Source organism: Watersipora subatra, chromosome 2 (genome assembly GCF_963576615.1).
Source record: "Watersipora subatra chromosome 2, tzWatSuba1.1, whole genome shotgun sequence".
In the NCBI taxonomy this organism is placed as follows: domain Eukaryota; kingdom Metazoa; phylum Bryozoa; class Gymnolaemata; order Cheilostomatida; family Watersiporidae; genus Watersipora; species Watersipora subatra.
The window spans coordinates 16,631,892-16,645,234 of record NC_088709.1 but is presented as its reverse complement, the minus strand read 5'-3'; the positions used below and the strand labels follow the sequence as shown (position 1 = coordinate 16,645,234).

Genomic DNA, 13,343 nt, shown 5'->3' with positions numbered 1-13,343 from the left:
ATCTACAATTAATGAAACATTCAGAGCTGTAATGCTTTCTGACACAGCTTGTCATTGTGTAAGAGATATGATGGTAAAAAATGAAGTTTTTGCAAAGCAAAACTAAGCTCACAATTGGCTGTAAACATGTTTTCTATTGGCTCGATGCATGCAGGAGATCATTGCCTTTTGTTTAAATAAATACATAATAGGCTAAATAATTAACTACTCACTTATTCGAAACGTTTTGTACGAAGTCTACAAAAGCCACATCATGCGGCTCTTGGCCATACAGAAACGCTGGGCCGAGCCACACTAAGCGGTTCAGCATGTGGTATGCAAGGAGTTCATAAAGAGTTATGAGCAGAGGTCACTCACGTAGTTCAATACTGTCTGCAATATTGTCTGTATAAGACTGTTTCGTTTGTTTTGCTACACGTTTGTGACCAGCATTGAACTAACTATCTACTTTGCTGGTATGTTGGCTAAGCGTGCATCTGCTGTTATTAATTAAGAAATGATTTGCTTTAGCTCGTGGAAGCTGATGAGGGAGCTGCTAGGAACCCATCTCGGACACAGTGCACTTTTCACCCTCACTGGCATTCTTCAAAATCGGTTTACATCTCTATTCTAGCTCAGCTAACTTTTTGACAAATAGCTTTATAAAGTCATAGATGAGTCATTTTAATCACAATTCATACATAATAAGTTTTGCTGCGTTACAATGAGAACCTGAGTGACTGTTGTGTTACAGTGAGAACTTGAATGACTCCGTCTTGCAACACGGAGCCATCTTCTTTATTGGCATGGCTCTTTGGGCTTCACAGAGAGTCGATACACTTCATGTGTCTGCTACGGCGGTCTTGCCGGCTTTTAAAGTTGTGAGTTTGTTTCATTCTTTTCAATCCTTTTAAACAGTTGTCTATGTCAGCTAAAAATTACCTTCTGCTCAGAACTCATCAGGTTGACATGAAAAATTTAAAAAAAGGGGCACGTCGTGTTATATGCTTATGCTATAATCATCCTAGCTCTTAAAGGTTGACTTGCAACAAAATTCACATTACAGTTATTTGGTATCAAAAGATTCACCATGTCTTACTCTGCTGTGTTGTAGGTGCCAAATATGTGGGAATGTGAATACAAGCTCTTAAAAGCTAAAAAATGAACAGTTAATCGCAGCCACACGAGACCGCCGTGGTTTGGATTCTCTTTCCAAAACGGCTCAAATGTTACTTGGCTGTGGTAGATGGTTTCTGTTTACACTTTCATGCAACCTTATTCGTCGAAATATTTTCACAAATATTCTTCACGCATTCAATAAAACCATGTCAATTGTTCTTACGCGTCTATTTTATCGTCATTGTAATGCTGTCACTTTTAGCACTGATATCTTATAACTTACCGTAAAAACTCGTTAAACTTTTTAACCTTAGCTCGAAGGAGTGCATATCATTGTCTGATAATCATGATGAGCCGGTTGGTCACCTGTGATAATCGAAAAGTGCTGCAAAAATTATTTGCGAAGTATTGGGTCACATGATCAGATTACGACTTGTCGATTAGTTCAAGCCGAAACAAAACTGTAAAGTAGTGAGCATCTATATTTGATACGGGGTCTTCGGTAAAACCCAAAGTGTTTGTCATAAACTAGCGCTACGATAAGTTTTATATTGAGCTTTTTATTGGCTTTTCAATTCACGGGAGAACATCACGTGACAAGACAATAACCAAACTATCATGGCTACGTCAGAAAAATAAATAGATTCCAATCTACGGCGGTTTTTCGTTTTTGAGCTTTTACGAGCTTGTAATCACTTTTCCACACATTTGGCACCTATAACACAACAGAGTAAGACATGGTGAATCTTTTGATACCCAATAACTGTTATGTGAATTTTGTTGCAAGTCAACCTTTAAGCAATCTGACTGTTTTGTTAGACTTTGAGATTTTATTGATACATTCTTTTACAGGTAAACAGATTCATCATTTTCTTGTTTAATTTATCTCCTTTCAAGTATAGCTCAGTTGTATTAAATAGTTGTAAGTGAATCCATGGCGTGTTTCTCGCTATTTCTCACCAATCGTATTGTCTTTCATTGCTCAAAAAATTGTTTTGTTAGGGCCGAGGGGCCACAAAAGTTTGTTTTGATGTGTAGTGCATTCGGACGACTATTATAGCGATTAGACGATAGGGTATAGTACAATGTTATTGTTATATGTAGGTGATGATATCTAATAACTGTAGTTCTGTTGTATTATATGATGTTATTGTTATATGTAGGTGATGATATCTAATAACTGTAGTTCTGTTGTATTATATGATGTTATTGTTATATGTAGGTGATGATATCTAATAACTGTAGTTCTGTTGTATTATGTAGTTGTTATTATTGAATGTAGGCCTTGGCTTCTAACAACACTAAAGTTGCATATGAAGTCTCACTCACAGTGCTACGGCTTGTCAGAAAATATGGCAAGTCTCAGCCTTCTATTCTCTGGGACCATGTTCTTGACATACTGGACCACCTCCATGACCTTATCAAGGTCAGTGTAATGTCACACCAATCTTCAGGCTCATGTCTAAATATTGGCGCATTTCGTTGTAAGAACTCGTATGTTGAATAAGGTTCACATCGCTAAACATTAAAATGGTGAGAGAAAAAAGAAACTTACGCTTGGGTATTATCTTTAGTTTTCCATGCAAAATTTTTCTTGCATTTCACTGTTGTCAACCTCCTAACATGTGTTGTTATAACAGAGAGGGGCGCCGCATGATACCGCCATCACAGAGAAAATCAGCAACAACCTACATGATGTACTGACAGCCATGGAAGATCTACAGGATAGTTGCACCTACAGCAGCTCTCCTGATCGTCTCTTCGAGTTCATAGAGATGTGCTCAGCGAGTCGACCCGTACGTGTCTCTTCCTTAGAGTTAGTTTATTATTAGCCTGTAGATTCTTATCATGTATAGGTTGCACTTGTGAACCTGTTGTGTTTAAACGTTTGAGATGTGGCTTATACACACAGTCAAAAAATTTGATATGGAAACTTCTCTCTACCTTCGGGTTTGAGGTACCTTTTAGTATGCGCATATGTTAAAAATAGTTTATTCAACATCAAAACTCTCGGAAATATCTGTATTTGTACTGGCGTAATAAAGTCATCAGTTGTGGTCGGCATCATGTGACATCTTCAGCACTTAGTTCCCTTCGCCGGGTTGCTTTTCGTTGTTGCCAAAAAAACTGCAGCAACATTCCGGTTGGTTGTTTTCGGCACTACAATCACAAAGTTCAATTTGAACACGGCGTCATATTTTGTCATATTTTCAATAATTTTGTGATATTTTGCCCGTTTCAATAATATGGGTTACAAAATGTGTTTGCTGATTTGGTACTTGTTTACTGTGGTTTGCTGAAAGTATGACACTTTCTTCGGAAAGGAGAGAACACATATTGATCAATTCCTGCCTTGTCAGCCAAAGCGTGCATGGGATGGGCGAATGACTCGTGTGGCTACGTTGAATTTAATATGTGAAATGAACGTAAACTCGGGAGTACACGCTGTACATCTTTAACTCAAAAAGCGGCTTTCAAAGTTTGGGTTGCAGCCTATACATGGTGACGGTTTATACACAAAGATTTATGGTGACTATGTCTATCGCTGTTATCAGACTTAATGTTTTACATTTGCAGTTATCTTAGAGTTGTCCTGCCATGAGGTAAGGGGTTGCGAGGTTTAGTACGTGTCTGTCTCCTAAGTAATACCGACAAGCTGGTTGAAAGATTTATTTTTTGTTTTGTCATATTCGATGCAACATACTTCCACCAAATTCTTATTGTAAAGTGGCACAAGGTTTAGATATTGAGTGTTCCATCCAAATTTAGCACTTAATGACAGTTGTCTGCAGTTGTCTAGGAATGGTTAGCGCATTCACCACTTTGGTTAGACTAGCTGTTGCTATACTTGGCTGAAAACTGGTCTACTCATCTCTGATAACTCTATGAGCGTCAAAATAATTCAAACCTCATTTTGTAAATGGATTTTATTGGTTGCCACTGTCACATTGCCTTGCATTTTGTTGTTATTGTTTGCATAAACTGTTACACACTTTGACCAAAGGGCGAGAATTTAGTTTATTTCTGTCATTTTTTGGAAGTTTTCACTTGCCTCAAAGACGTTGTAGTTGGTTTGATCAGTTTTGCTGCAAGTCTTAATGCTGCACCACATGTCCATGCACTACTGGTTCTTTGAAAATGTTGAGTTTGAAAAGACCTATGTGCTAGTTGCTGGTTCTGATTGTTTTGAATGCTTTAAAGGTGCTATAGACTCATGCAATAGTGTGTCAAGGCTCATGTATCGTCTTTTCCATATAGGAAGCCTCAGTAACTATGCTATTGGAGCATCGGGCCGTTGCCTGCAGGCCCAGTGATGACGACTGGCTCAGCAACCTTGAGAATCTTCTCAACAAATACTACAAGTGAGTGCGTACTGGTTACGTAAGTGAGTACGTTACCGGCACCATTGGCAACATGATTGGTTGCCGTCAGCATCATTGGTAACATGATTGGTTGCCGTCAGCATCATTGGTAACATGGCTGGTTGCCTTCGGCACCATTGGTAATATGGTTGGTTGACGTCAGCATCATTGGTAATATGGTGGGCTGCTGTGGGCATCACTAGTGACATGGGTGGTTGCTGTGGGCATCACTATTAATATGGTGGGCAGCTGTCGGCATCATTTGTAGGATAATTGGCTGTTTGTGTTTTTCTATGTATTTTAAAACATATTATTATTAAAAATTATTATTTTTAGATATAGAGGATAAGTTAAGAGGCCTCCTCTGTTTATTTCCTTCTAGTCTCAAAACAAATATTTTATTTGCTTGTCACACAGTATTTATTACCTCTTTAATGTCAAAGACAACTAAATGCTCAAGCTATATTGTTGCCTTATGAGACCATTGGGGAAAAGCTCTTCTCTTTTGCAGACTTTTCTCATCGCTAGTAATAATATCTGCATGCGGTCTGTCTCCAGCTACCAGTACTTGCGCTCCTAAAGAGATACTTACCTCAAGCATTGAGAATGCTGTGTTAGATGAGTTACTTCGCTAACACCCCGTGTTTTTGTTGCAGGACTGAGACTCGTGCTACGATAAGACTGAAGGCACTAAATGTCTTCAGTCAGATTGTTGCTACGAACAAGACATTGCATGAGGTAAGACATCACCTTGACGATTTTTTTCCTATGATTAGACTGCTGGATCACAGGCTAGAGAGTATTCTCAAGTCGATGCCAAGGTGTTGATGTTCTCTGTTAAAACACTTGATTTCTAGGATGAGCTCCTGGATATGATGCTGACGACATTTGCTGGTGTATACGCTGATGTGGATGTGACTATCAGGTGTCGGGCTGTGCAGGTGCTTGCTGAACAGGCCAAGTCTTGCACTAGCAAGAAGTGCATTGAGATTCTGTCACTCCTTGAGAAGGTGAGTTACTGTAGATGTACTACCTGATTACTACCTGTAGTACTAGTCTTGGGACCATCTTTACAGTTACTGTAGATGTACTACATGATCACTACTTATAGTACTAGCCTAGTGTTTACCTTTACAGTTACTGTAGATGTACTACATGATCACTACTTATAGTACTAGTCTAGTGTCTACCTTTACTGTTACTGTAGATGTACTGCCTGATTACTACCTATAGTACTAGTTTTGGGACCATCTTTACAGTTACTGTAGATGTAATACATGATCACTACTTATAGTACTAGCCTAGTGTTTACCTTTACAGTTACTGTAGATGTACTACATGATCACTACTTATAGTACTAGCCTAGTGTTTACCTTTACAGTTACTGTAGATGTAATACATGATCACTACTTATAGTACTAGTCTAGTGTCTATCTTTACTGTTACTGTAGATGTACTACCTGATTACTACCTATAGTACTAGTCTTGGGACCATCTTTACAGTTACTGTAGATGTAATACATGATCACTACTTATAGTACTAGCCTAGTGTTTACCTTTACAGTTACTGTAGATGTACTACATGATTACTACCTATAGTGCTAGTTGTAAGTCACTTAAATGCTCATTATTTATCCATTAATTCATTAGATTGCCAATCGAGAGACTCGACCCAACCTGAGTACTTCTGGTCGAACAGCTGAGACTGAACAGAACTGCGCTGACATACTGGCTGCCGTTACTGGCCTCGTCGATATATTCAAGGTATAATCTATAGATACATGTACATGTATATATAAATCTCAGTGTTAGCCATTGTCATCTGTAATGTCCAGTTAAGCCATAAGGTTTTAGAGCAATAAGCACAATTGTTAACAATTCTTGCCCACACAAGTCTTTTAGTTTTATGCATCTCCTATTTAACTTAGGTAAAGGATATGAAATATATTTTTCAAATTAGTGATTTTTTTTCACTTTATCTAAACTTGGATGTTTTCTTCAGACTGAACTCTTTAGTTTAAATACATGGTCTGTCATTTCTGCGCTTTCTTTAAAAAGAAACAATGTAATACAGATTAGTACAGCATGCACTGCTGCAACTGGGAGTGGTTGAATATAAGAGTGTAAAACACATTATTTTGGGTTGCGTTCCCTTTTCTTAGTTCAAGATTTAAGGCTATTTAAACAAAAGCAGTTGGTTGATGTTAAATATATTTTGTGATTGGGTTTCGGTACTTTTGCTGATCTCTGAAACATTGGCAGGTTTTGTGTGTTAAACCATGAATCGCTCATTTATAAGCTACTAGCGGAATGCCCGGCGTGTCACGGGTGTTAAAAATCAGCTTATAAAAAATTAGAGGTAATGTAGTTGCCTGCCACTTGCTCTTAGCTTGGCATATTGGCAATGGTTAATTTGAGTAAGCGTACTAATAAGAGCTAACTACTTGCTCTCACGATTGAGCACGCATAAAATTACGCAACCGCTCTCCATGACGTTGCGTCATAACAGAGAGCGGTAGCGTATTTGCACCCATATAGCAACATATATCGCCTAATCAATCCTTCAAGCTTGTGTGGCTTAATTGGTAAGGGATTGGACTGGTGAATGACAGGCTCTGTGATCAAATCTTTTGCGATGCGGATTCTTTATTCCAAGATTTTAATAGCTATAGCTGTTCAAACACACATATTAGCTTTGAAAATATATATAGATTTGTAGCAGCTATGTTGGTGACTTGCAGAGCAAGCTGTATGAGCCACGGACCACACAGGCTCTGCTTCCACTAGAGGCGCTTTTGTCACACATGAGCCTTCATTATGGCCGCTATCACTTTTCTCCCACAGCCAGTAAAATCAAAAAATTGGTGCTCACACTATTCTTAGAGTTCAAGGCTGACTGGAGAGGTCGAGTGGGACTGGAAGGAATGGGCTATGCGTCTTATCTATTTATCTCAGAGAGGTTAGTTGTATCGTTCCATTTCCATGATATCGGTTAGTTGTATCGTTCGATTTCTGCAATATCAGTTAATTGTGTCGTTTGATTTCCACTATATCAGTTAGTTGTGTCGTTCCATTTCCACAATCTCAGTTAGTTGTATCGTTCCATTTCCACGATATCGCAGGTTATGTAGTTTTCAGATTTTTACCATTAGTTTAGGCCTCACTAAATAGTAATGACTTCATTATTATACTTCTATGAACCATAATTCTAGGATTAGAAACTCTATGCTGTATTTTACTGGATTGTATATCTCTTATAACTCTAAGTACAGTAGACGCCCCTGAACGTAATGTAAAAATAAACATCCTACGTGTATAACGTAAATTTCAGTGAATGTGAAGAATTTATGTAAAGGCTTGTATGATGTAGAAATTCCAGATAGCGTAAGGCGTCAAGTCGATGCAAGTTCTAAAATTCGATTTAAATAATGAGAATCCCATAGCTAGCCTTAAAAATATCGTTGTCTCTTTTGCCGCACTTAGGAGAGCAAACGACGTTTGGAGGTATCCGAGTTATTTAACAGACATGTATATATATATATATATTAGATATCCATGTTATTAACTAACAGCTAAGTGTTCTTTAGATTATGTGTATACTACAGTTCACTCTAGATATAGTGTATTGAGTGCTTTGTATTTAATATTTATTTATTTATCATTTACGAAACTAGCGCTTCTTGCAATAATAAATAGGTATACATATTACTTTATTTTAGACATGCCCAATGTTTTTTCTTTGCAGCATAGACCTTGCTGTGATGAAAAAAAGTGAAGAAATTAGGCATTGAAGGCGTGCACTTCCATAATGTAAAATTACCGTAATCATGGACACAAATCCAAGTGAAAGTGATAAGAAAAAAAGGGAAAAGTTTTCGATACAATCCAATAATACCTCAGTAACTGGACAGTCTTTAAATTGAGAAGATTAGTTCCATTTGGGCCAAAGGAGTGAGTTTAGGACGATATTGAAGCGAATTAAGCAATTTACATGTATTTTACTGTTCCAATAACATAAAATCCTAACTTAAACATTCTGGGAATGTATTACTTACATTGTTATGGGCGTTTGCTGTAACTCAGTTGTATAGGACTTTATGATAAGTTTATCAGACATATTATATAACGCTGACCAGCTTGACGACTTGAGCTTCGCTGTTGGTCTTCAGTAAAGCCTGGTTCACACTATATCGTCGTTAGTCAGCGGTCTCCTTTCGGCGTTCATCGTCAATTATGTGAACAGTGAACTGATGGCATCGACGAAGCATCGCGGACATTCGGGAAAGTTTGCAGTTGTCAAACTTTCCCGATATTTTGCCGAGCATCGGCGACTGTCTTTCAAATGTGAACTTTTTAGGCAATGGTAATTCGCGGTTGCGGATGGCAGGATTTATTCATACCCGTCTATGATAGTCGCTGCGGGACTAGTTTTTGATTCCAGCGCACAAAAACAAAGAAGTTTCTTTGCGAAAATTTAAATAGAGAAATGATAACACTACGTCACGGAGTATTTCCTGATGCCAACGTGGATGGGTTTGTGATAGTGTGAACATTGTTATCATTGATGATCACTGAAGTATTGTGGCATCAACACCGCAATGCGGCGATACAGTGTGAACCTGTCTTTAAGCTTTTAATAGGACACACCTGGTTGCCACACCTGGTCATCCAACAATTGTTGTCACTCGGTACTGAGCTATCACTAGTGTACGGTGGTATAGCGTACGGTGGTATAGCGTACGGTGGTATAGCGTACGGCGGTATAGCGTACGGCGGTATAGCGTATGGCGGTATAGCGTATGGTGGTATAGCGTATAGTGGTATAGCGTACGGTGGTATAGCGTACGGCGGTATAGCGTACGGCGGTATAGCGTATGGCGGTATAGCGTACGGCGGTATAGCGTACGGCGGTATGGTGTACGGTGGTAGGGTGTACGGTGGTATGGCGTACGGTGGTATAGTGTACGGTGGTATAGTGTACAGTGATATAGTGGAATAGTGTGCAGTGGTATAGTGTATAATACAATTGTGTATAGTACAATAGTGTACAGTGTTATAATGTACAGTGGTATAGTATATAGTGGTATAGTTTACAGTAGGGTATAGTGTACAGTAGGGTATAGTGTACAGTGGTAAGCAGTCATCCTATCAGTGCTGCAGGATTGATGCCCATGAAGGTGCCCTTTTAGGACTACTGCTATGGAATATAGGTATTTGTTCATGAATGACCTCAAACCATCGACCTAATAAGTCAAATATGCTGATGACACAACGTTATTCAATGTTGCAAAACACTGATGTCGGCATAACCGAATTCACCAAAGCAACAGCATCCATATAATTTCCTAATGACAGCAATCCTCTTCAGTTAATTGCCAACCATGCAGTCCAGTGGTATGATGTTACCTCGAGGATTTTTGAGACCAGAAACTCACTCATTATCGCTTCATAAATTCAATTCGTAAATCGTGAGCCAATCATAAGCACCAATATAAATGTAGAAAAAGGTAAAACTATTCAGTGTTCAATTGATAAACGTTTGATAAACGTATAATATCAAAAACTAGACTCGCTATTCCCACCTTGATCAAGCTTCGGTAAGTTGACATAAAATCAAGAAGGCTATCATTGTTTTATTAGAGCAGTGTTATCCATATTGTCATACGCAGCTCCCTATGGGTTGTCATATTTATCAGACAGATATATAAAGAGACTAGAAAGACTTTGTGCTAAAGGGATGACGACTTATAAGGAGAATTGTGTCTAATAATTAGAAGCCCTTGGGCTCAGCGAACTTTACGTTATTTCTTATTATCTGCTGTCTAAAGTACTTCAACAGACCAGAATCCAGAACAGATCTAGTATACCCAACCAGCCACCTCATAGCTACACCCATAAACTAAAACCACTGAACACACCAGACATAAACATCCTGTCCATCCTATGTCTAGAACATTCTTATATCATAAGAACTCATACTATTGATTTGCCGCATCGATTCTACATAGCCCGATTTACTTTGTCAGCATTGGCTGGTGAAATACAGTTGAGACCAAATCAAACACATTGTACAAGTTTGTATTGTAAGCTGGTTACTGCAGGTATCTTCCACATAATCGTTGTATTGTAAGCTGGTTATTGCAGGCATCTTCTACATAATCCTTGTATTGTAAGCTGATCATTGCAGGTATCTTCCACATAATCCTTGTATTGTAAGCTGGTTATTGCCGTTATCTTCCACATAATCCTTGAATTGTAAGCTGGTTATTGCAGGTATCTTCCACATAATCGGCAGCTTGAGGATAGCCTGTCAGTGCCTATAGACCATAAGGTGATCAGCTTCAACAGCATACTAAAGATTATCAACAGCTGCCTCCGAAAGGTACTGTCAGAATATCATTTGCCTTCTCACTCGTCACCCTCAAATGACTGTAATTTTTTTTCTCGCAGTATTGCTGACTTGCTGAATTGTAGGAAATGCTTTCTCTTCAATATTTTTCATTTTCATTTTGGTTCTTCGTATGTGGGAATATATACATTTGACGAATGCTTGATATAGGCTTTTAAAATAAAATGTTAGCTATTTTATTTCCTACATCTATTAATGTATTCGATTGAGACTACGCTCTGGAAATGACACCAAAATCATCTTGTTTTATTGTAAATTTTGATAAGGCTGTACACACAGTATATAATTATATAGTTATATAATTATACACACAGTATATAATTTGTTCTTAATACATATATTCATATTGTACTAATATTCTCAGTAGGTGTGTACCATCTGAACATACAGTCGTGGCCAGAAAGTATAAACACCCCTGCCTTTCTTGCCTAGACCATTTAGTAAAAATTGGACTAACTCCAAATAGACTTTACTTACTGCATCATATATTTAAGCCATGCATATTGCACATCATTAGAAATCTGAGCATCAAATATTTCTAATGATATTAAAACTTTTAACAATAAAACCATTTTCATTGAGGAATTGGCCTCAGAGATTGACTCCAAATTTTGCTCTAAAAAACTCCGGCTTCACATGCCACCAGCGACTGCTGGGATAGTTTTTGTTTTTGGATAAATGTTTTTAATGGATAGAAAATCTTATGAGAAATCATTTGGTATGTATTTTGTCTGGTCTGGGTAGCACAAAATGGCGATTAAAAGAGCTAAAACCTAACTGATTGCAAAATGATGGAGGAAATTAACACTTTTGGTCGCGATTATTCTCAGTAGGTGTGTACAGTCGTTTAATTTTAATACTTAACCGTTATGTTGAAGGGCTGTTTGCGGGTGCTTTCATAGTTGATGTGATGATTGTTAGGAGGTGGATTGGGGAGTTCTTAGCATGGTGCTGAACTTAATGCCCAAGCAGTGGCAGAACAAATGTCTCATCCTCTCCGTTGAGCCCTCGATGGTCGACACCGTTTGTAGGACTCTCTGTGATATGGTCAGTTTTCTCACATTTTGTCCATCGCAATTCAATCCTGTCGGTTTATTTAGCAGTCTCTTTTATATTAGACAGTGAGATAGGTATAGATGAATGGTTTGATAGACGGTTTTATGTGTGAATAGAGGGTTATATGAATAGATTGACCCTGTGTAGCTTTTTTAAGCAAAATATTGTCTTTCAACCCTTTATTGATACATGGTTGCCGGCAAGTTTAACTTTGCAAGGCCTCATTTCTATGGGGAAGCTGTCAGGTTTTTTCCAGTTACATGCATGTCTTCTACAGGTGATGGTGAAAGACCTACGGAAAATGTACAATACTCCTGCATCAAAGTCCGACTTTGATGAGCAGATATTTCCTGTACTCACCTGCATGACAGCCTACCATTCATGTCTGCTCACAGCTAAGGTAACCTTTGCAGACCAGTTAAATGCATAAAGATATGTTTGGCTTTAGTTCTTTTGCTGTGCATGTATGTGTTTGTTGATGTAGACCTTCTTTCAACCAACAAGTTAATATATTAGTATTCTATTTTATATAATCAGAGCTGTCAAATACAACACTGCCCTGAGCTGGCAAAACATCTCAAAAAATTTTACAACTGATTTTTTTGTATCAAGGCCATTGAGGAGGTCATATTGGATGCCTGGCAAGAGCTTTTTGGTGTCGGGTATTTAGAAGTGCATTTTTTTATGAAATGCAAAATACCGTATCCACTGCTACCAGCCGACAATGAGCAAACAAAACTGTCTGAAGATAGTGTGCTTTGATTGACCGATGGGCGTATTGCATAGGGATTAGCTGAACGTTACGTTGTGTCTGTTTTACTTGTGTTACTGTCTTTATATTGTCATTGTATTCATATAGATGTTTCCATATTAGCCTTTTCTTAGTTGCAGATATAGCGTGGTATGGGACACATGCCTTTTCTATTTTGATAAAGAGCACAGTTCGCATTATAAATAGTTGTCGAAGGGCTATATTTAATCTCTTTAAACTGGGAAGAGGTTTTCTTGCTGTTTTTTGTTACCAACATTTTGGTGTCTTGGTAGGCTGACCTAATCAGGTGTCTGCAGTTTGGCCTGCTGACCAAGTGTGCCCGCATCTGTGTACACACATTGAGGGTCTGTTGTCTCGAGATGGAGAGTATAATGATGAAGATGTTACCCGACATCCTCGGCACATTATCTCGCATCGTCGCCAACAAAAACATGGCCCTCCCCTTGCTTATGTTCCTATCATGTGAGTTTGAAGGATGGTTTGCTGGGCGTTTTTCCTGGTTTCATGACAGGGTATTTTGTAGCATCAGTCAAACTTTGTCAATTTAAAATTCAAATTTCAACAAAATCTATGCAATTTTTTTAAGTTGTTGTTGGTTTTTGTATAGCAGTTATCTATTGAAATGCTTTTACCTAAAGCTGCTCAA

At 38.2% G+C, this 13,343-nt stretch overlaps 1 protein-coding gene across 4 annotated transcripts in view; it reads left to right on the top strand.

Moving 5' to 3' along the window:
• Window positions 1–13,343, top strand: part of LOC137386849 (tuberin-like) — a 40,455-nt gene that overhangs the window by 9,546 nt on the left and 17,566 nt on the right. For 3 of the 4 annotated variants that reach the window (XM_068073019.1, XM_068073020.1, XM_068073018.1), the window contains exons 8-20: window positions 511–594; window positions 734–860; window positions 2,381–2,524; window positions 2,739–2,894; window positions 4,357–4,460; window positions 5,117–5,198; window positions 5,318–5,470; window positions 6,111–6,224; window positions 7,202–7,419; window positions 10,734–10,842; window positions 11,791–11,916; window positions 12,203–12,325; window positions 12,970–13,159. In XM_068073019.1, the coding sequence (XP_067929120.1) occupies window positions 511–594; window positions 734–860; window positions 2,381–2,524; window positions 2,739–2,894; window positions 4,357–4,460; window positions 5,117–5,198; window positions 5,318–5,470; window positions 6,111–6,224; window positions 7,202–7,419; window positions 10,734–10,842; window positions 11,791–11,916; window positions 12,203–12,325; window positions 12,970–13,159 (1,730 nt within the window). The remainder of the gene's footprint in view (window positions 1–510; window positions 595–733; window positions 861–2,380; window positions 2,525–2,738; window positions 2,895–4,356; window positions 4,461–5,116; window positions 5,199–5,317; window positions 5,471–6,110; window positions 6,225–7,201; window positions 7,420–10,733; window positions 10,843–11,790; window positions 11,917–12,202; window positions 12,326–12,969; window positions 13,160–13,343) is intronic. The other variant, XM_068073021.1, reaches the window with a different exon arrangement.